The sequence below is a fragment of the Marmota flaviventris genome, chromosome 5, assembly GCF_047511675.1.
Source record: "Marmota flaviventris isolate mMarFla1 chromosome 5, mMarFla1.hap1, whole genome shotgun sequence".
Lineage (NCBI taxonomy): Eukaryota > Metazoa > Chordata > Mammalia > Rodentia > Sciuridae > Marmota > Marmota flaviventris.
Window position 1 is genome coordinate 124,812,991 of NC_092502.1, and position 23,846 is coordinate 124,836,836.

The 23,846-nt window shown below is 32.9% G+C and overlaps 1 protein-coding gene across 1 annotated transcript in view; it reads right to left on the reverse strand.

The window, feature by feature from the left end:
* The window catches only part of Ndufs4 (NADH:ubiquinone oxidoreductase subunit S4), a 110,653-nt gene that overhangs the window by 14,555 nt on the left and 72,252 nt on the right, over nucleotides 1-23,846 (reverse strand). Inside the window, exons 3-4 of the mRNA XM_027938110.3 lie at nucleotides 14,374-14,546; nucleotides 3,344-3,417 (exon numbers count right to left, since the gene is read on the reverse strand). Coding sequence (XP_027793911.1) covers nucleotides 3,344-3,417; nucleotides 14,374-14,546 — 247 coding nt within the window. The remainder of the gene's footprint in view (nucleotides 1-3,343; nucleotides 3,418-14,373; nucleotides 14,547-23,846) is intronic.

Below are 23,846 nucleotides of genomic sequence, written 5' to 3' on the forward strand. Positions count from 1 at the left end.
ATGAGATAAATATGTTTATCAAACATTAAGTGCAGTGAAGCAAGAACTGTTAAAGCTCTCCTGTGAAGGGGATAATTGTGGAATTAGAATCTAGGTTACCAGCCTCTTAATCCTATAAACCTTACATAATAGTACTTCTCAACTAATTTTTAAAAAAACAAATGCCAAATATCTTCTTTGATATAAGGAGAGTAACTAAGAACAGAGTAGGGACGAAGAGCAGGAGAAGAAGATTAACATTAAACAGGGATGAGAGGTGGGAGGGAAAGGGAGAGAGAAGGGAAATTGCATGGAAATGGAAGGAGACCCTCAGGGTTATACAGTGGAGGGGGTAGAGAGAGAGGAGGGGAGGAGAGGGGAGAGGAGGGGAGGGGGGATGGTGGAGGATGGGAAAGGCAGCGGAGCACAACAGACACTAGTATGGCAATATGTAAATCAACGGATGTGTAACTGATGTGATTCTGCAGTCTGTGTATGGGGTGAAGGTGGGAGTTCATAACCCACTTGAATCAAAGTGTGGAATATGATATGTCAAGAAATTTGTAATGTTTTGAACAACCAACAATAAAAAATTTAAAAAAAAAAAACAATTAAAAAAAAAAAGTCCTTAAATTACCAGAACATTAGTTCACCTAATCTTCAACAGCACTGGTTCAAAATAAAATGATGATTGGTCTGAGGGGAAGGATTCTTTTTCACCTTATCACCTATCCAAAAGAGGCAAATCAGAATGGAGGGCATTGCTGAGGAATCTGGAAAAATTCCTCTAACACTTGATTCTGTAGCATTCCAGTACTGTTTATTTAGATCTAGCTTCCACTATAGCTGAAAAAGCAAGACTTATTTATTAAAAAATACATAATGTGTGGTGGCACATGCCTGTAATCCCAGCGGCTCAGGAGGCTGAGGACTGAGGCAGGAGGATCCCAGGTTCAGCAACTTAGCAAGGCCTAAGCAACTGAGGGAGACCCTGTCTCTAAATAAAAATACACAAAAAGAGGTGGAAAGAGCTGGGGATGTGGCTCAGTGGTTAAGTACCCCTGAGTTCAATCCCTGGTACCAAAAACAACAAAATGAAACCATAATGCTAAATGTTAACAAGGCTGATTACAAATGAATTTTAGGGTGTATATAATAACTGAGGAGTTCCCCAGGTGATCAGAGTAGCTTCAAGTTATTGAGTAGACCAGTATATTTTAGAATGTCTATAATTTCACTTGATACTGACATCATATGTCAGCTTTTGTGCCAGGTGCTTGGGATAAAACAGTGACCAAGACAGATAGTTCCTGCTGTGAAGCAGGTTAGAAATCCTGATCCACTGTTAGCCTTCAGTTTTCCTACTCACTATCCTCTATGTTTTTTCAAGTTATATTTCCTACTGATTTGGACAATATTCTTCAGTTTTCTTTCCTGGGAGGTAGAAATTAATTGAAAAGGCACCTGATTTCAATAGCAGTAGTGGCTAATTCACACCTACAATTCACATGGCAACTGCAGTCATACAGTCCTTGTGACCACTTAGAGACTAATCAGGGATTTAACAGTTTAATTAGATTTCCTGTTATTAAACTCATGTTACAGACCTCAAAAGAATAATTTTCAAGGTGTCAGTCATGAAATATAATCGGTTGAAAGGATAGAAAACATTAACAAAATGTTTTTGATAAATGGTAGTTTAATTAAAATATTAGTCTAAATCAAATAATATCTTGACAATATTAAGTCAAAATAATAAAGACTGACCACTTTGAGAACAATTATGTAATTAAGAAATTTAGAACTTGCCAAATATTAATATGGAAATGCACTTAAGTCCTTTGTAAGTTTTAAAGTCTATTTTAAAAACAACCATAATAAGATATACTTATATACTATTATATACTTAGTATGTGTCAAAACCAATTTTAAGTATTTTGTTTTTTTAACTCATTTAATCCTCACAGCAATTCCCATTTTACAGATGAGGAAATAAAAATACAGTATATCATAATGACTCAACATGGATTCAAACACAAAGTAGTTTGGTTTTATACTATTTTTTTGTGAACAGGACTGGAAACCCCCCAGGCCCTTGAGCATACTCTACCACTATGCTACACATCTTGGTCTGTGGCTTTAGACTTTTAATTATAATCTGCAGTATTAAGTGGGGAAGAAAAACATTTTAGATAATAATGATCTTCACAAGGCTTTCACAGTGCTTTCATACTTATATGTCAAATAGATTAGAAAAGGGCTGGGGTTGTAGCTCAGTGGTAGAACGCCTGCCTAATATGTGTGAATCACTAGTTTCAATTCTCAGCACTGCATATAAATAAATGAATGAAATACAGGTCCATCAACATCTTAAAGAAATATTAAAAAAATGATTAGAAAATGCTATTTTTTTTACATTTATATAATGGCTTATAGTAATAATGTATTGCCAAACAAAATACATTAGGTACAAATGTATATCAGCATATTTAAATCTGCAGGACATAAACAAAAGAAATGCCAAAGATGGAGGGAGATGAGGGTCAGAACTAATCTTTACTAAGTATCTATTATATACCAGCTTCTCCATTTCAAATACGAAGAAGCATTAAGTCCACTATGAAATTAATCCAAAATCATACTGGTTCAAGGTGGAATGATAAGGATTAGAACCCAGAGTGGTCTAACTGCACATTTCCTTTCATTGTACTATTGACTTAACAGCAGAAAATAAGAAAAATATTTTGCACTATTGTTGATAGTAAGATCAACATAATCCAATGGTATAACATAGTTGTCCCCGAAACTAATATACTTTTAGACTACATTCATACAACCATATCTAGAAAAGTAGCAAATGCAGATATTTAGGCTTAATGAAAATTTAGTGAATATAACTATTTTCAATAAAAGAGCTGCTATATAGAATAATATGCATTAGATTCTGGATCAAAGTAAAAGAGAACTTAATAATAAAGTGTCAAAACTGCACTATGCTAACCTTATGACATAAGAGTTTAAATAACCAAATGTTAGTAATTTTGCAGAGGAATTCAGAAACAAGGTAGGTGTGTTAGACAAGTAGTCTTATTCCCTGCCCTGATCTGACTTCAGATTAGAGCATTTTGGCTTTTACATGTAACACTGGACATTCCATTTTAAATTTTTCTTTGACTTTCTTTTCTTTTGGAAGGGGGTTGTTCATCCTGTTGCAGCAAAAAAGCTAAGCAACACTGAACCAGATATTTACTGAAAGATTTCTGTCAACTCAAATTTTATATTCCTGAATGGTTTTAGTTAAGAACATAAAATCATATCTTAACTTTATTTGTGAAAAGAAAAAACAAAAACAGACCAATCATACCATTTTTTTCTGCAAAGGCAGCTGCATCTTCTTTAGTACTGAAGGTTAGAACCATATTGGACAAAGGATCAGCCCTGTAAGAAAGAATTTTTTTTTTAAACAGGATTTAATATTAAGCTTTGGCTACAAAAATATATCAATATTTAAAATAAATATCTGGAAAATACACAGTTGCTATAACATTGAATACATACATTCTTGATGTAACAGTCTATTTGTAACAATCTAAAACTGTTTGTGGGCTGGGTGCTGTGGCCCATGCCTGTAATCTCAGTGGCTCTGAAGGATGAGGCAGGGGAATCACAAGTTCAAAGCCACCCTCAGCAACTTGTGAGGCCGTAGGCAATTTAGCGGGACCCTACCTTGAATGAATGAATGAATGAACAGAAAGGAAGGAAGGAAGGGAGAGAGGGAGGGAGGAAGGAAGGAAGGGAGGGAGAAAGGGAGGAAGGGAAAGAGGGAGAGAGGGAGGGAGAGAAAAGGAGGGAGAGAGGGAGGGAGGAAGGAAGGGAAAGAGGGAGGGAGGGAAGAAGGGAAAGAGAGAGGTTAGAAAGGAAAGAGGGAGGGAGAGAGGGAGGGAGGAAGAGAGGGAGGAAGAAAGGGAGGGAAGAAGGGAGGAAGAAAGGGAGGGAGGGAGGAAGGAAGCAAGGAACGGACCAAGGGAGGAAGGAAGCGAGGAAAGGTTGAGGATATTGCTCAGTTTTTAAATGCCCCTGGATTCTATCTCCAGTATATTCCTCTTGCCACCCCCACAAAATTTTTTTAGTAATTTACCTTTTTCTGTGTTAACTATTGGGAGATATTTTATAACATGTATTGTCAAATAATACAATTTATAATTGCAAAGACATTCAGCTAGTCTTTAATAAAATCATTTTATTCAACATTTTAAAATATATTTTTTAGTTGTATAGACATAATGCCTTTATTTAATTAATTTATTTATTTTTAAGTGGGGCTGAGGATCATCGAACCCAGTGCCTCACATGTGCTAGGCAAGCACTCTCCCACTGAGCTGCAACACCAGCCCCCATTTTATTCAATTCTTTAAAAAAAGCAAAGAGCTGGACATGGTGGCTAACAATACTTGTGAGGCTAAGGCAGGAAGATTCCAAATTCAAGTATAAACTTGGCAATTTGGTGAGACCTTTCTCAAAATAAAAATTTTAAAAAGGCAGCTGGGAGTGTGGTAGGGGGTTGGTGTCCCTGGAAAAGGGCCAGTGGTAAAATTCCTAAGTTCAACCCTCAGTGCAGTGTGTGTGTGTTTGTGTGTATAATTACAGATGAATTAAAAAGTCCAGGAAAATTCTCAAACTGATCTTATAAATTTAATATCAACATTACCAAAGAGTACAATTGCCAGTACAACTGGCCCCCAGTTTATAACGGTGTGACTTAGGAATTTTGATTTTACAGTGGTGCCAAAGCAATACAAATTCAGTAGGCATTGTACTTTATTTATTTATTTTTTTATTGGTTGTTCAAAACATTACAAAGCTCATGACATATCATCTTCCATACATTTGATTCAAGTGGCTTATGAACTCCCATTTTTTACCCCAAATACAAGTTGCAGAATCACATCGGTTAAATTCTAAATTTTGATCTTTACTTGAGCTAACAAAATGTGGTATGATACTCTTGCAATGCTGGGACACGGAAGTGAACTGCAATTCCCAGTTAAGCACATGGTCCACAATGATACTGATGACAAATGATACTCTGCATTGTGCTATGTTGCTAAGCTACGACACTGGGTAGTTTAATTGTATTAAATGCATTTTTAAAAAATTATGATATCTTTAATTTGCAATGGGTTTATTGGGACCCATATATAGAGAGTATATATAGAGAGTTCTATATACAATCATTACCACAAAAAATAGACAATACTACCCATTCTTAACAACTTTCTACCATTAATAGTATTATTTTAGGGCACAGGCCTAGTTTAAAAAAAATGCTACAAGATATGACATCCAGTTGAGTTCTTCAGTTTAGAATAGTGTTAATATTTACAATTCCATATATATTTTTTAAAGTGCAATGTTATTTCAAAGATGCTACTTTTTATATATGAAAAGGTGGGACAGTGTTTGCTACAAGTAAACTCTCAGAAGTAAACATAGCATTCTGAGGAACTTCATTTAGAAATATGGAAGAAAATTTAGAAAGGACTTCAGAAGTAATTTGGATAATGGAGAGCAATGATATATAAACAAAAGAGAACATGGAAAGTACGTCTCCTTGAGTCACAGTCCCACAAATTGTTGCTGAAATTCTGGTCATATACTATAGTTGCTATTCTGGGACTCCTATGATCTCCCTATAATCATATACATTCCTATCATAAACCCCTCTTGTATGCAAAAGAATTTCAAATGGCTGGCTATATTAGTATCAATAACTGATGGTTTTATATTGATATTCTTTTTGAAAGCGGCTAAGTTTTCTCAGTTCTAATTAAATTAGTTATACTGAGAACAGAAGTGCCAACATAAATATGGTCCAATACTTTGATAAGTGTTGACAGGCACAATGTCTTAGTTGAAAATATGAAACAATAGCAAAAAAATTGTAGAAAAAACGAGAACAGAGCTCTATTTTCTACAAAGGCAGTATAGCCTTTATTTAAATTATCCTAACTTTATTTATGAAAAAAATATATGTTAATAATAAACATTTGTACCAGTAAGTCTCCATCTTTCAGCTATTTGGTTTCTATCTTTATTAATCTCCTATGTTTTGAAATTCTTGATGGATATGTTGCCACCAATATCTTCCTAATTGATCTTTTTGTCTCTTAACTCCCATTTACTCCTTGCTACGTTACCAGATTAAACTCAAAAACTTCAAATAGTTCCTACTTTCCAGTCTTTTTTTTTTTGTATCAGGAACTCTGGGGTCTTTACCACTGAGCTGCATTCCTATCTCTCCCCCTGCCCCTTTTTTGACACAGGGTTTTACTAGCTGTGGAGGCTAGCTAGGTTCAAACTTGGCAATTCTCCTACCTCTGTTTCTTAAGTAGCTGGGATATAGCTGGGCACCTGGCTGCTTTTTAATTACTCCCCTTAAAAGTAACCCACCAGTCAAATCAGACTCTTAATTTTTCTTATAAACACAGTCTGTACTTTCCCAGTAGTTCAATTTGTTCCTTTAATTTAGAATACTCTGCCATCTTCACTAATGGAAGTCCATCCCAACCATCCCTCAGGGTTCACCATAAATACCAACCTTTTCTATTAAGTATTTCATACCCCACCTTCCTCCAGCTATACATAATTTCTCTTTCAATCTTCACTAAATATAAGTTTGCTTTTATTTTTATATTCAATTTGCTTAATTCTCAATTACTAAGGTTCCAATTGAGGCAATGACAGAACAGTTCACAACTCAGTGTTTGTGCCAAACAACTACTCTGAACAAATCAGAAAAACCTGTGTTTGAAGGGACCTGAGAGTGACCAAGGAACTCTGGAGAGAATTCAACCTTTCAAAGGAATGACGGGGGGTGGGGGTGGGGGTGGGGGGGTGTTGGTGGGGGAAAACAGACCCATACTGAATTAGATTCAAGTTTATATCCTTTCTCCCTCCTGTCCAGATAGTTAGGAACATAAGGAACTCAAGGAAAAGTCTAGTCTTACCAGCACAAGGAATATGGAGATGGAGTTTAGGACAGCTAGAGCAGTTTGAAATTTTGTTGGTCAGGGATGGTTGTATAAAAGGGAGATTCTGAAGTGTACATGAATGGGTATGGCTCTAACAATAACTGGGAAGGTTGAAAGAACTGAGCAGAGATTTCAGCAGCTGCCTACTACAGGACAAAATGAGTCTGGAGTAAGAAATTGGTAAACCTTGTGTTTTGCACTAGAACCTCAGAGAGATCATGCCTATTAAAAATTTTAAACACTATGTTCTAGTTGTAAGACATAAAACTGAAACAGATGCACTCTAACAAAGCATAAAAATCAATCCTCCCCCAGTTCAAGGTGTGCTCTACCAGTTATTTTTCTGCTAGAACACATCACATAGCTGCTATCATTAACTCAAGAAGAATAAGGAATCAGAGAATTAATAGATTATTGATTCTTCTCTACAAATTTTTGAGATTATTAACTGTTTTAGGGGTTAATTTGCATATCAGGAATTCACACATTACTAAAAGACATGTACAAGATCTTCACTTTAGTATTACACATAACTCCAAATGAAAATGCTGCTTATCAATAGTGCAATAGATAAATCTTGCAAACATAAAGCAAAAAGAAACCTGTTTCAGAAGAGTACATAAAGGATAATTCTCTTTAATGAAAAATAAATCTATATAGTTAGAAGTGAGAATAGTGGTTATCTTTGGAAAAGGGCATGGAATGAAATGGGGACTGAAATGCTATTTTTCAATCTGGGTACATACTGAATAGATTTCATTGTAACCTATTACCCACAGTATTATTATTTTTTTAATTTTGAAAGGCCATTTTTTTCATATGTAAGATTTTTTATATTTATTTTTCAGTTGTATTTGATACAATATCTCTATTTTATTTATTTATTGTTTTATGTGGTGCTGAGGATCGAACCCAGGGCCTTGAATGTGCTAGGCAAATGCTCTACCGCTGAGCCACTACTCCAGCCCCATATGTAAGATTTTAAGGTTAACACGTGAAAATTAGTATCGTAAGTATCAACTGACATTTGACTTGACCTAAGAGAGCTATGACTGCATTAAAAATATCTGCAAAACCTTTGGCATTGAGAATTTTTATTAGATATTCTCTAGAAGGCAGAGAATGATAAGTAAATGAGTTTCTATGTGGGAAGGTTTGGCTTTCTTTTTTTTGTTTGTTTCCAGTTTCAGTAGCACTAGTTGTTAGAAAGGGTTCTAAATGCTGTCATTGAGTAGCATCATTTAAAAATGTCAGGTCATCTTTCAGTAAACAGAATAAGAAACAGAGATAAAGACTAGAGAAAAAAGTAAGATTTATAATCAATATCTTATGGTTTTTTGCTTTAAAATATTTCTGAAGTAAGGAATGTCAGAGTCAGGCAATGATAAAACTTTAAACTTATACTCCACTAAGGATAGTATGCGTATATGTGCGCGCAAGCACCTGCGCACGCACATACACACACACACACAAACTCTTCTTTCACTCTTAAGCGAATTTCACTGATTAAGTGAGAAAATCTGAACTACCTCAACAAATCAAATCAAGCCAATATATAAATTTGTGCCCCATTAATAATTATCTAATTGGATCAGAAAATAGATTAAAAAATATATAATTAAAGTCCATTACATGACAACAAACTAAATGTCCCTCAATAGATGTTGGGAGAACATTTAATAAAATTCAATACTCATTCCTGATTTTTGAGATGAGTCTCCCTATGTTGCCCAGGCTGATCTTGCACTCCTGGGCTCAAAGGATCCTGCTGCCTCAGCCTCCTGAGTAACTGTGACTACAGACATAGGAAACATTTCCAATGAAGAAGGAAAGAGACAATAAGGATGTTGTATATAACCATTAACAGTCAACAATGTCTGAAAATTCTACTCAATGAAGTAAGGCAAGAAAAAGAAATTAACTGTAAATGTAAGAAGAAAAAACAAACTACTTCACGTTTTAGATTATACAACTACCAAATCAAAGTGAATTCCTTGGAAAGTCATAAAAACTAATGGGACAATACACGGGATGGCTCTGTGCAAAATTAACTTAAAATACTGGTGATACTCAACTAGAAAATGTAACCAAAAAAAATCATCCAAAACAATAGTGAAAACTAACCTAGGAATAATTTTAATAAGAGATGTGGTTTTCCTATGTTAAGAAAACCATCAAGTTTTGCCTTGAAGACCTATGAAGTCACATGTATGCATATACATGCAATGAAAAAAGATCCAGGAAAAACAATTGTTGACAAAGTTCACTTCTAAGGAGGGGGAAGATATGTGGACAAGAGACTAGTTTAATAGGTATGGAGAGGAATAATTGATAACATTCATAGTTTATACTGTATATATCCATACTATTTACATCTCCTGTGCAAAACATTCATTTACTTGTTCAACAATGTCAATAAAGAAAAGTAACAGAAACCTTTATTGAAAGATAACAAAAAAAATGGGCCATATGATTAAAGCAAATTTTAAAAGTGCCTTTGCATTGAGGTAGAGTAGTGTAAGACAGAAAGATGGGACAAATAATACTTCCGTTTGCTACTTATAAGCCAAAGGACTATCTATAAGACTAAGTATCCACCACTTTGATGACTTATTATGGCTTAAGGATCAAGTATACTACTTGAATAGTTAGGCAGTGAGAGAATTAGCAACATCTAAATTAGCATACACCTCTGCTTAAATTAGATGACCTTCTATGTCCATGATGACATGGAACAAATCCTTGTTTCCAAAAGCTGAATGACAGGTTCACAATTCTCTATTGAAAATTATTTTAAAAATTAAATATGGAAGTCATACTTTTTAAATATAATGAAATTAACACAGAAGGTAATGAGTCCAAGACACTGATTGTCTGTTGGACTCATTACCTTCTGTGTTAATTTCATTATATTTAAAACAAATACATTTAGGTTTTACAAAAATTAAAGTCCTGCTTATAGAAGTAAATGAAAACAATTATCATTCCAACAGACAAAAGATTGTTAAGAAACATTAACAACATTAACATAAGATTATTAACCAATAAATAGCTATAGTATTAAATGGGGATGAATCAACCAAACACCTGCCTTTGCCACCCCATGGGATCAAGATGATTTAAACAGTAAAAACTTGGGTCAAACTCAAGGGAAGATTTTGAATCTTATTATATTTTTCATGTTTGCATAAAGATAAACCTTTTACCTTTGAATTCTAACATTTAAAGATTCAAATAATTAAAATAGCATAAGAACACTTCAAATATGAAAAAGAAATGTAAATATAGTATTTTAAAATGTGAATTTAAAAATCTAAAAACAAAGATCAAGCACATTTATCTTAAAATCCTACATGTGAACAAATGTAGCTTTTTACGATTATAAAAAATACTATACATAAATAAAACCAAAATTTATTTAGTGTATTTAAAAAAAAATCATATTAAGACAACTTTCACAATAAGGCCTTTCTTCTGCCCTCACTGAAAAACATCTGAGATTTCAAATTTCTATCACAAAATTACCACAAAGGTAACTTTAAATTACCTTTTCCATTAGCATTGCCTCTACTGTTCAAGGAAATAAGCATCGTTTTCTTTGTATTAATAGCAACTGCATGGAAAAAACCTCCAAAGGTACACAAAGATTATCTCTCTAAGTGTCATATTTGTCATCGTTTTTATCCGACATACTTCTTAACTCTCTGTAATATTCCTATGTCATCAGGTTTAGGTGTCTATTAAATTCTCCATGCCACTCCATCCATGTGGTTGATTCTAGCCAGACGGAGAAAATGAATGCAGTTAAGCACACATCCTCTATTTTATGAAACTTTATGTCTTTATAAATGAACATATTTTGGGTATAGAATGAAAGGTCATTTCTCTTTTAGCATATCCAGGAATTATTTCTTTGACCAATAGCAAAAAAATCACATTAAAATATTAACATTCTATTTTTCCCATTAAATAAAGTAATTCTCTCATTAAAAGGAAATATTATAAACCTATATAGATATATCTACCTAGGTTTTAAATACTTTTGCTATACTCCACAAATCAACGTTAGATAAATAATGATAAAATGTAAGCAGACTAAGAATTTAAAACTGTAATCAAGCCATGGATTTATCTGGGAAACAGATTTCTTAGTTAAAACGATGAACACTAAGTAGATGATGAGAAGCCTTCACTTTCCAATTATAACAATTTTATACAAGGGCTTAAAATGTCAGAAATTAGTATGTTCAAGCAATACTTATTATATACTATCTTTTTGTGTTAAAATGCTAAGAATGAAAAAATATAACTTTGATTCTAATATTAGCAAAGAGCCTCTTTTTAATCAAATAAAATAATCAAATATTTAGACATAATTTTTTTTTTCATGTTAGTGGTTTAAATATCAGAACCAAGAGAAGTAGTAAAGATTTTCTGTTGTTGTTATTTAAGATTCAAAACAATGCTTCAGACAAACCAACTTTATAAAGAGTTCTATCATTTCAAAAATACTTTACTTTGGAAAAACTACATTTTGAAAAGAACTTTATTTCTTTTATTTCCCAAACATAGAGTACAGCTCATTTTCAATTCATATGCAATAAAAGCAGTATTTCCCTATTCAGGCACAGTAGGTTTAATTTTGTTCCAAAAGCAGGAAGGCATTAAATAATAAGTATTTCAAAAGTTAGTTGTGCTATTTCTAGAATCAATACTATGATAATGATTGTAAAAACATTTTGCAAGCAGAGCAAAGTAAAACTTAACCTATAGAAAGGGTTCAGGACATGCTACCCCAAAATATGGCATCTTGGCAGATGAGAAAACAGCAGAATCAGGAAGTTATCTCGGGTCTTTGCTTGTCCTTCTCCCTTGAAGCAAGTTGTAACAATTCTCTGACCTCTTTCCAAAATAACCTATGAGACCATCATTCTAGAAGTGTCTACCCTATAACTAGAGGAAAGGGATCTCTGAAGACACAGGGGCACAGAAAAGAAAATAAACAGGCAAGAACAAAGTTCCCCCAGCTTATTACCATTAGATCATACCAGCTTTGTCCAATCATGATTATATACAATTTTTTTTTGCCAAACTTTAGCATAAAAATAAGTTTCCCTGTTTCTTTGGGTGTTCATTGTAGGGCTATATCACATAAAAATTACTATAAATGAATCTGTATGCTATTCTTATTAATTTATCTTTTTATAAATTGCCTCAGCCTTGAAACTTGTGGTGGATATGAGGAAAAAGTATTACTTTTTCTATTCTACAACTCTCAACCTCATATTCTTACATAAATAAGTATTCAGATAAGAGTATATCAATTTAGAGTACACAAGGTACAAATATTCAAACAATGATTTATTACTGAATATTGTTGGAAATGTATTACAGCGAGTCTCAGATAAACACATTAAAATCTCATAATTCAAAATGAATGAGCACAACATTTCAATCATTGGGTATAGACAAAGTTTTTCCTTAAAGATTTCTTTAGTCTTTAGAAGAATGTGATTTACAAAAAGACTTCATATATTACACAAAACAATTTGTATTTGCTATACAAATACCTACAAATTAGCTTTTGTCAATGATCAGATGACTGTGTTGGTTTGTATCTGTGTCTTCCATTCTGTTCCATTGGTTTGTGTGTATGGTTTTTTTAATTTTTTTTTTTTAGTTGTAGATGGACACAATACCTTTATTTTATTTAATTTTTATATGGTGCTGAGGGTCGAACCCAGTGTGTCACATGTGCAAAGCAATCACTCTACCACTGAGCTACAACCCCAGCCCTGTGTGAATGTTTTTGTGCCAGTACCATGCAGTTTTTGTTACTATCGCTCTGTAGTACAATTTGAAGGTGGATATTGTGATGCCTCCTGCTTTGCTTTTTTGGCTTAGAACTACTTTGGCTATTCTGGGTCTTTTATTCTTCCAAATGATTTTAAGATTGTTTTTTTCTTATTCTGTGAAGAATGTCATTGGTATTTGATGGAGATTCCATTGAATCTGTCAATTGCTTTTGTAATGTAGCCTTTTCGATAATAGTAATTCTGCCAATCCATGAATAGTGGGAGGACTTTTCATCTTCTAGTGTCTTTAATTTTTTTCTTCAGTGTTTTATAATTTTCATGAGGTCTTTCACTGCCTTGGTAGGATGGATGGATGGATTGATTGATTGATTTTGAAGCTACTGTGAATAAAACTGCTTTCCTAATTTCTTTTTCAACAAATTCGGTATTGGTGTGTAGGAAAGCTATTGATTTTTGCCTGTTGAGTTTCCTATCCTGACATCACCAGCTTTTTATAAGTCTCTTGTGACTCAGTTACAATGTCAGTCAGCTCTATGTCCTTTTCTCCCTCCTTTCCCTTTGCCTTTTTCCATTCCTTTTTCTTTTTCCTTTTACACTCTGCCATTTTATAACTATAGAACTTAGGATAATATGTTTAATTCTCTGGGGACAAATGCATGGAGTACTGCATACATGCCTACATTAAGGGCGGCTAAGTGGCAGGCCACTCCCCTCATGCTAGGCGTGTAAGCAGCAAACAGCTTACCCAAAGGCACAGCCCTGGGCATGAGACCACAGTGTTGCAGTCCCTGCACTTGCTCCACGGCCCATTCCTCAATTGGTCGCTGCAAGGACAGTTAGCAAAAAATTGTATTGGTGGCTGCCTGTAATCTGCCTAGCTACTGCCCAAGTATATATACATGGTAACTGCAATAAAATCAGATCTGCCCCCCCTCCGCCAAAAAAAACCGTACAAACTATACCTATATATCATTTGCTTAATAACATAAATTCTATTTCAATTGCAACAGGGAAGATGTTTTTAACAAAAATTCTCCCAGGTATACTGAAAAGATGTCCCTGAATAGTTTATTCCAATGCATTGAAAAAGTAATTAATTTTTCTCAAGAATTTACACGTTTTCCTCAAATTAGCTAATTTCTGAACTCAATTCCCAACTCTTTACAAACAAGATATGTAAAGGAGTTTCACTTTAATTTAAAAGCAAGTTAAAAAGTGTCAATAAATTAGCATTCACATAGTATCTTAGACTAATATACCTAGCTTGAATACCAGGCTAACAATCCTTATAATGTCAATCATTTTATCTAATAAATAGTATTTAGAATAATATTTCTGGTGTAATGTGTTGAACCATATTTATTTGATATGTATTTTTCTTTATATATTTTATATAAATATCTGTGTTTATTACAGTGATAAAGAGTCAAAATACTGTCATCAATAGACTGTACATTAAAGAATTTGAAAATCAACATATTTTAAAGAAAAATCTACACAGAAACAGAAAACTGAAAACAATATTTATGTTAAAACAAAATACTCACGTAGATGCCCAACCCATCAAAGGATTTTCCCATCGTTCCCTGGTATCAAACTCCATCCTCCATTTCTTTGTGTTGTTTACTCCAGACTGCATGTTATTTCGAGCAGGAACAAAGATCCTGACTTTTCTAGTTTTGATATGCTCTTCTGGAACACCAGTTAATGTAGTGATATCCTAAAGAAAAACAAGCAAACAAATATGTTTCTAACAGTCTATATTCCCACTAATGTACTTTTGTTGTCCCCTATAATCATGCAATTCTATTCAGAGTTATTTATAAAATGAGATAAACTTTCTTGCTTAATTCACTACTATTCGGATATTTTACTACATAAACGGCCATTCTGATAACTGTAAACGGTGTATTTGAGAGGTGCTTTTAGGGAACAGTGGGAAAGGAATCATTAAACAAAATTTAAATCCCTTTGTCCAACAAAGCTTTGGTACTTCCTCATGCCCCCCAAGCACTCCCCACCACCTCCTCCACCCCAAGCACTCCCCACCACCTCCCCCACCCCAAGCACTCCCCACCACCTCCCCCGCCCACATCCCCTCCCCACCCCACCCCACCCCAGCACTGGGGATCTAATCCAGGGCCTCCTGCACAGCAGGCAAGTGCTGTACCATTGAGCTATACCTTCAGTACAACACTGAAAATTTCTGGAATCTACCTATAAAACCTGTAGTCAATATGCTCTTATTTTGCAAGCAGGTTCAACAGGTCACACAAGGAAAAAATGTAAGTGGATATTAAAAGTAAAAGGATAGGAAAATAGACAATTGTAAGCAGAAAAAAAATCTTATTACCAGTGGTTTCTGTGTCAAAATGCTTAAAAGACACTCCCTTCAGAGGGAGGACTGAGCCTTTTTGTAAACAAAAAAAATCAAATAACAACTTTAATTGGCAATTTATCTCTCTAATGAAACCTACTGAAAGACTAGTAAAGCAAATCTAACCTATAAAGGTAAATTAAAAAGTTTCACAATTTTTGAAGAAATGGGAAATGAAAACAATAGTAACTTTCTTAACTCCCATTTTCTATTCTTTTATCTAGTAACAAACATTCAACTGGAGCATTCATAGAATTCTGATGCTACAGATTAGATATATTTGTCAAAACATAGTAGCAATCAGAACACCAAATAATAAATTCAGAGTTAAAATCTCCAGTTAATAAAGGCAAAAACTTTATTCTAGCAAAGTAAAATCATATTAGGGTTAACCATATCACTGTTTATAAGTATGCCATTTTAAAATCATTAAACCAAAGGGTAGAATTCAGTGGGAGAGCAATTTGCCTAGCATTTGCTAGAGTTCCAAAATAAATCCTCAGTGCCACCAAAAAAAAAAAAAAATCACTACAGTAAATTTTCATTTTTTTTCTAGTTAAAACCAAGAAAGTTAGCAAGAAAATGATGTTATCAAACCTGTAAGTACTAGAAAACTTAACCCATTTTGTGAATTTTCATTTCTTTATCATATATCCCCTAAAAAAGCTAATGTCTATTTGCAGTTCTAATCTATCAGTGCTATGAATTAGCATAAATACTTGGTGCCGCAATATGTACTGGGAAAACACTAAGCACATTTCTGAATTGAGTAGCTTCTCTATCCACAAGATTAAAAAAACAATTCTTTAAATTTATTTCAGTTAGCAACCAATCCCTGCTTAACATAGTATTTTTCCAATTACACCAATTAGGTGTGGCTACTTTGTCACAACTTGTTTTGTTTAAAGAAATGATCCATCAAATATCAAAATGATCCATATAAATATTTAAACAAATATGCTCTCCTAATACATACCTACGTTATTTTTTATGTTTCTTTATATCTAGGATAAAGACAAGAGAATTGGTACATAATTTAAAAATATAAATACATTTTAATTGATCATTTTTAATTGTCAGGTTAAATTTCAAATAAAAGCAATTTTAAGTATTACTACATTTTAATGACCTTCTATAGCATAGTCCTCTAGTCAGGAGTGTGAAGTGACTCAGCTCCTGGGAAGTCCTCAATGCTTATTTCTCCTTTGGGTTCTATAATATTTGCAGTCTGCCATATTAGTTTATAATTTAATAGGGACATATCAATCTCATGATATATGCTATTTCCTCAACCATAGCTGAAGCAAGAAATGAACAAATACTGGAAACATGTTATAGAATTTTAAGGTGGGACATCTCCAAATTTCATAGCAACCCGTCCATTCTAAGCTAAGTTCCTAACAGGATCAGTTATCTGACTCTTCTTTAAACTGCCCATATTAAGGAAATGTTAAATTCTTAACACAAGTTGACTCAGGAAAATGAGAATACAGAAAATACTTTTTCTTTATAATTTCTATATTGTGATGCATACATGCCAAAGTAATTTAAAAGCCAATGAAATTTTTTAAAAAATTGAAATAGGTCTTTTGATTTTTACCATATAAAGTAGAAAAGGAAAGAGTGAATTTTAGGATGGAAAAATCTCTTCATTTGACCGCAAATTTGCTAACAAGCTGTTTATATTCTGAACTCATCACTACCAATCTTTCACATCTTCTCAAATTATTGCAATGATTTATAGGATATCTTTCCCCCAATTTAAAGTTGGCATTTAAAAGCAAACAAGTTTCTGAATTTTTAAGCCAAAGTCCTGACACAAAATCAATTTTTGCCTGCAGAAGACTGGTAAGGTACTGTAACCCAGTTGAGCTGCTGCCAAAGATGCAGAATAAAAAGGCTTGGCATCTCTAACATACTTGACACCTAAAGGGCATAGAAGCTCTAAAATTCCTAGTCCCTGTAGACACACTCTTAGTCTAGACAAACTGATTTCTCACACTTTTAAAATGCACCAAGACACTCTATTGTTATCATTTCATCCACACAGCTTCAGCTAGTGACAGAAGAACCTGTTTTCTAAGCGACACTTCAATGGGCTAAAGCTCCCACTTCAAGATTCCATTAAAACAATGTAACACTTGAAAGGCACTATGTCCAACTCTACTTGTCTTCCATGGTGTTATCCCTCTAAATTTTCACTGAGCTACCTGTGACTCATACTTTTACAAACAATAAACATATAAAACATCTGCAAATTAAACTATATTGAATTGATATTCTCCATATATTTCTACTTCTATATCCTAATACAAATCACATGAATTTTCTAAAAACCTATTTATAAGAGAAATGCATTAAGGTTGTTATTATTGCCTTTTGTAATTTTTCATCTTACTGGTAACATATTTTAAAATAATAATTCATAAATCTTCTGATTATAAAAACATTAAATCACACAAGGTATGAGAAGCTTTTGAGCTGGCAAGTAAAAAACCTCAAGACTTACCAGATCATAATTATCTGTATATTACAATGAAGCAGGTTACCCTAGAGATAATACATAGATTTACTGAATGTTAACCTTCAATTTGTAAACAATTGAGTCATGCATGAAATGTACATTTCTACTATTAAAGACTATGTACATAATTTTCATGCATATATAATTATGCTATTAGGAAGTGGTAGTCAGTTAATCATAATTCCCAAATGAAGGGCATCCAAATCAAAATTTGCTACTGAAAAGATGCATGTCATAATTCCAAAATTCCATTCTTTCAGTACCATCTTTTTCATAATTAAAAATTTTGGAAGAACTAACAGCTGACCTTCCATTTTTGAAGTAAAAGAAAGAGCAATTTGAAAACTCACTAAAATATATGTGTATGTGTGTCATTTTTTTCAAATACCAATTTCCACTATAAAATATCAGTTTTCCATATAAAAACTGTATGATTCGGTTATCAACTGTCTCCATTTATCTTGTGTGAATTCAACTTTTTTTTTTTTTTTTTAAACAAAGGAAGCAGGGAACAAGCAATGGGAAGTTGGTGTCAAAATGCAGAAAAACCTCCCAGCAAGCTTCTTGCAACCACCCAGGATTTAGAGTCTTGCTGGCCGCTCTCTTTTCAATACCAGAATTTCACACATTTCAATGACTATTATAACTTCAAAGAATCAAATTTTCATCATTGTCCGTCATCTGCCGGTTGATTTGTATAAAGGAGTTCTTCTGCATGCACTCCAAACAAAGGCCTCCTTACTTTTGTGGCTATATATCAAGTTTAAAAGTTTTGTTTGTGACAGTTGTGTCTTTGGTAAATTAGGGTAACACTGAAGGAGTGCAGCTGCTCTGCAGGAACCTCCTTTTTGGCACCATTTCACTTAAATAAAAACTGAATAATTAGCTTCTGCCTTTATTAAACCACAAAAATGCCACTGGCCTTAGTAATTACTTCCGGTTGCCCCACCCACTTAACCTTAATAGTTTACACTAGTCATAAAGAGAAATAAAAGGATTTTGCACTTTGGAATAAAATTTTGCTAGCTTTCTTAGCATACCCAAGGAAGGCAAAATTTTTATCAGGCTTTTGGGAAATAAGTTAACTAAATATTGCATTTAGTATTGATCAATGTTACAGTTTTAACAGAACATATATTGGAACATTAAGTACAAACATTTATTATAGAAACTTACATCTACTAGAGGCTATTAGTTACCAATCGTGCTCAAATTTATTTGAGTTAAAACTAATCTAAATTTACTGACTTTGTTTTTTCCACATTTTTTATTGGTGCATTATATTGTATACAATGGTGGGATTCATTGTTACATATTCACATATGTATACAAGATAACATATTTCTTGGCTAATTGATAACTATATTTATATTCTACTTCAACCATGAAAGATGCTAAAAGAAAAACAATTTTAGATCTGTAACAAAAACTTCCTTTCAAATAACCAGCAGACACTTACAAGGAACTCGTTAAAGGTCTAATAATTAATGACATTTTACAAAATAAGTTTTAAAGTTAAAATATAGTTGATAGCATAATCATACCTATTTACTTACTATGGAAGAACTTCACACACTTCTAAAAAGTTAGTGGCCACAGGGATTCAGATATAATAAAAAATGTTAAGGTAAATTTGAGTTGGGCCAGTAAAACAAAATTTTGCTTGTTAATACAACAAATTGTTGGAATGTGACATCTGTTAAATTTTACACTCTGGGCAAAGGTGTCATGGACTCAAAAATATAGTTTTAAATGGATTATTGTGGAGCATGTAGGAATAGATCATGCAAATGATGCTGCTAATCATATTTTTTTTCTCAAAAAAGAGTTCAAGATGTATTTCAAACTCAAAATATTTTTATTACTCCTAGATCCTTCAGAGCAGGCCAGAGAAGAACAACGGCTAAAAGCAAAAGGCTGTGTCAAACTGGTTGAAATCCCCAACTTTCAACTTTAATCTTTGTAAATCACTTTATTGCATAAAAGTAAAATAAAGGCTAAATAATGAACATAAAGTGCTTACCTTGAGCAACAAAAAGACCCTCAGAACCTACTACATATTAGATAATAGATACAATGTTCAACAGTATAGACATTTCTGTTGAGAAGAAATTACTAGACATTTTTTTAAAGGATAGTATGAACAAGTAATGGGAAGCTGGTGTCAAGATGTAGAAAAAAATGAGTTAGTAATTAAAGTGTTGTAATTAGAATAGCTTCGTGTATGGGGGAAGGAAAAAAACTTTAGTTTTTCCTTTTGTAAGGGCTGAATACTTCCTGCTTGTTTATGTTAATAAACATATGTTTATTATGTCAATAAACATATAAAAAATAATATGTTAAGTAAATTTAAGTGTACTGGGCACATACAGAGACATCTAGTGACATTCATGAAAATGAATAAGATATGATTTATCATTACTTGTTTGTTTCAATTCAAAGATCCTACTGTATGCAAAGTTAAGTAGCCTAGGGGCTGCAAAGTATATAATGATAAGACTTTATTCCTGAATCTACAATGTCTATAATCTATGTATCCATGGGGTAGGAGGATGGGAATAACAAATAATTATACTTCAATATTAGTTAAGAACAAGAAATTATGATTTCTGCACATCTGGAGGAGCCAAAGCTCCACCATTTGCTACCTGTGGGTACTGACAAGTTTAGTTGCTTAAACTCTGAATGTCATTCTCTTCCTTTAAAATCTATACAACAAAACCTACTTCATACCTCTGTTGGAAGGATTAATTCCAGACATGAATAAAAGAGAAATCCTATTTGGTTTCAAAGATGGAAAAATGTTAGAAAATACCTGACCAAGGAAGGAGGCAGAATATTATTTTAGGATATTTATTTTTAAAAGATATTATTAAATATTATAGGAATATTAAATTTAAAATTAATGATAAGACTTTATTCCTGAGTCTAAGAAGTCTATAATTTATATATCCATGGGGTAGGAGAATGGAAAATTAAAATTAAATTTAAAAACAATATATTCTTATGTGAAATGCCCTAGCAACTATCTCCTTATCTGTACTACCTACCAATAATTATCCATATGCATATCTACTTTACAATAGCTACACTACCTATATTGCATTGAGCATTCCTAAGTAACATAACATCATTTCCCCCATGAAGTTATCCAGTCTTAAAATCCCGTTTTAATGACCATAATTGACTTAAGTCAATATTTCATAACTTCTTAGCCTATTTGTTTACAATGAAAATATTAAATTTTTGTTATTAAGTATACATTACTACAATGAAAATCCAATCACTTAATTCTTTTAAGGTTAATCACTAAAATTAGAATAAACTGAGACAAAAGTTATAAGAATTTCCATAATCCCAGACATGTTAGACAATTACTTTCCAAAAGGGGGTCAAATTTCATATTGCTAATAACAATGTATAATTTTGCTTTGACTTTCAGGACACTTAGAAGCAGTTATATGTTAACTGGCTTGATGCTATTTAGTTTACATTTTTCCACTGAAAACTACATAAAAGAGGATGAGTTTGATTGTTGATATATAAAACCAAAAAGTAATAAAATTTCCTCAAAATCGACCCAACTGATAAGTTCCTCTGTAAGAGCTACTGCCATAAGAAATAAAAATACAAAAATGGGAGCTCATAACCCACTTGAATCAAAGTGTGAAATATGATATATCAAGAACCATGTAATGTTTTGAACAGCCAACAATAAAAAATTAAAAAAAAAAAAAAAGAAACAAAAATACAAAGGAAACACTCACTTAAACCCTAATTAACTGCTTAAAAATATAACACTTTTTGTAGGAATGGCAAATATTTTCAGATATCCATTTATGAATTCATATTTTATAATGTTAGAGTCAGAATTCATTATCCCTACCATGGCATGTTGGAGATTACTCTCTGACTTTCTACCACCTCTCTCCCCTGAACCATGGCCATAAAAAAACTCTGGCTCACCTCACCTGAAAAGAGATCACATGAGGGGTCCTTCCAGCTCTACACTCAGTGGCCAAGAAGAATCTGAATAAAAAGGCTTTACTGAATTCCATCCAGTTAATTACCATTAGATCATATCTTTTTTGTCCCATCCTACTTTTACATGATTGTCCATTCTTCATTGAATCTAAACATAAAAATGCACCCTGGATCTTTGGGTATTCCTTTGTGAAGGCTCCTGTGTCACATAAAATTTTGGTTAAACAAATCTCTAATTTTTCTCTTATTCATCTGTCTCTTAAGGTGTCAGACATGAACCTCGTGATGGGTATGGAAAAGAAACTATTTTTCCCCTACATTAGAACATTATTGACATATGCTATATAGCCAAATTAAGTCTACTAAAAAGCTATTTTATGAAACAATGCCACAATTTTTTAAATTGATCTAAAATAACCCCTCCCCCAAATCAGGAAAATCTATTGGAAGATGTCTTTCATTTTTATAGGACACTTGAAACTATCTTTATTTTCTACTACTTTGTAACAACTGAAAGCTAAGTTGTCAAAAAAAAAAATTGTGCTTAACAAATAAATACATGATCAATACCGTCTTAATGAAAACCAGTATGCTCCACTGACACATTCTGAAATTATGAAACTAATATTATTTTAATAGTTACTAAGACAATGATCAATTTTTAATATCTAAAATGGCTTATTTTTAATCCAATATTCCAGAATTTCTTGGATTTTTAAATCATTGAGTCATATAGTTAGGTTAGGACAGTAACTTTTAAGAAGCTGTAATAAAAGGGGAAAAAAGTTTGGCCACAGGCACTTATAATTTACACAACATTACTTTTCGAAGAGAATCAATTTTGTTACTTTCTTAATCTAATAGTATCTTTCATTCCCTGGTAAATTAACTTTTTTTTTTTTTTTTGAGAGAGAGAGAGAGAGAAAGAGAGAGAGAGTCATTCCCTGGTAAATTAAAGGCAGAAATACAAAGCAACATTAACTATAAATTATGAAAACAAAAGGCATGGTAGCAGAGAACTAAATATAAAGAACATGCATAAACTTTGAATATCAAGTGATGGTTTTAGCAATAAGTGAAATTAATTAAACCCAAAAAGGAAGCTAGAAATAATAGAAATGAACTTAATGGATCAAAAGTTGAATGTCTTTAATTTAAAAAAACAAAAAAATTACCGAGACAAGCCAGGCATTGAGGGCAAAAGCCCAGGAAGCTAGGGCAACAAAGGGGGGGAAACTCATGAGGCAATGATATCTAGACATACTAGGTTGCAAGGAAGCACATTTAAAAAGTGTAAGTCAATTTTCTTATTAATTTGGCATAATAATAAAAGTTAAACTGTTCAAAAGACTTCTCCTTTCTGCTGTTAGGAACTGGTTATTTGGTTAGTTAAATAAACAGTAGTGAAAAATAGGATCACTAAGTAATAGACACATGTAACTGTGCCCACGTACACATATATACATACACACTCAAACAGTGTACTGTAACACAAAAATTATATATGTACATTCTTTTAATAAACTTCTGATATATGGCAATGCCTTTTTCTTTGAGAGTGACTAGAATTTCAACAACAAAATATACCCCTACAATTTATAGCTTTCATTTTTAAAATATAAAGTGACAATTTAAAGATGATCATAAAATAATGAGAGTCCAAAATCTAAAATTTTATGACTTCTTTTTATAACACAATCTTTTACAATTGTTTCAGCTCCATCTGCTTTGACAAAATTATTCCAGAGGGAAAGGAAATGTATTTTCCTTTACTATGACAGTGGGTCCCATTTAAAAAAAAAAAAAAAGGCAGATTAACAAAAGAAAAAACATACCAATTTCTTTCATGTATGTTTTATATAACACAGGAGGTTTCATGAGAAAACGAAGACCCAAATTAATAATTAAACCTGGGTGTTTTTATAGGTTTGATAAAGACTATATAGTTGTAGAAAAATATGATAGAGCAAAAAGGTATGATCCAATGGCAATGGATTGAGGGAAACTTAAGCAAGGCCTATTCATTCAGATTCTTCTCTGTGGTCCTTCACATTCTAAGATAAGGATGTTCCTTTCCCCTAAGTATGCGGAGGGATGACATCTCTCCCATAAAGACCATGTGCTGCTTCAGGAAA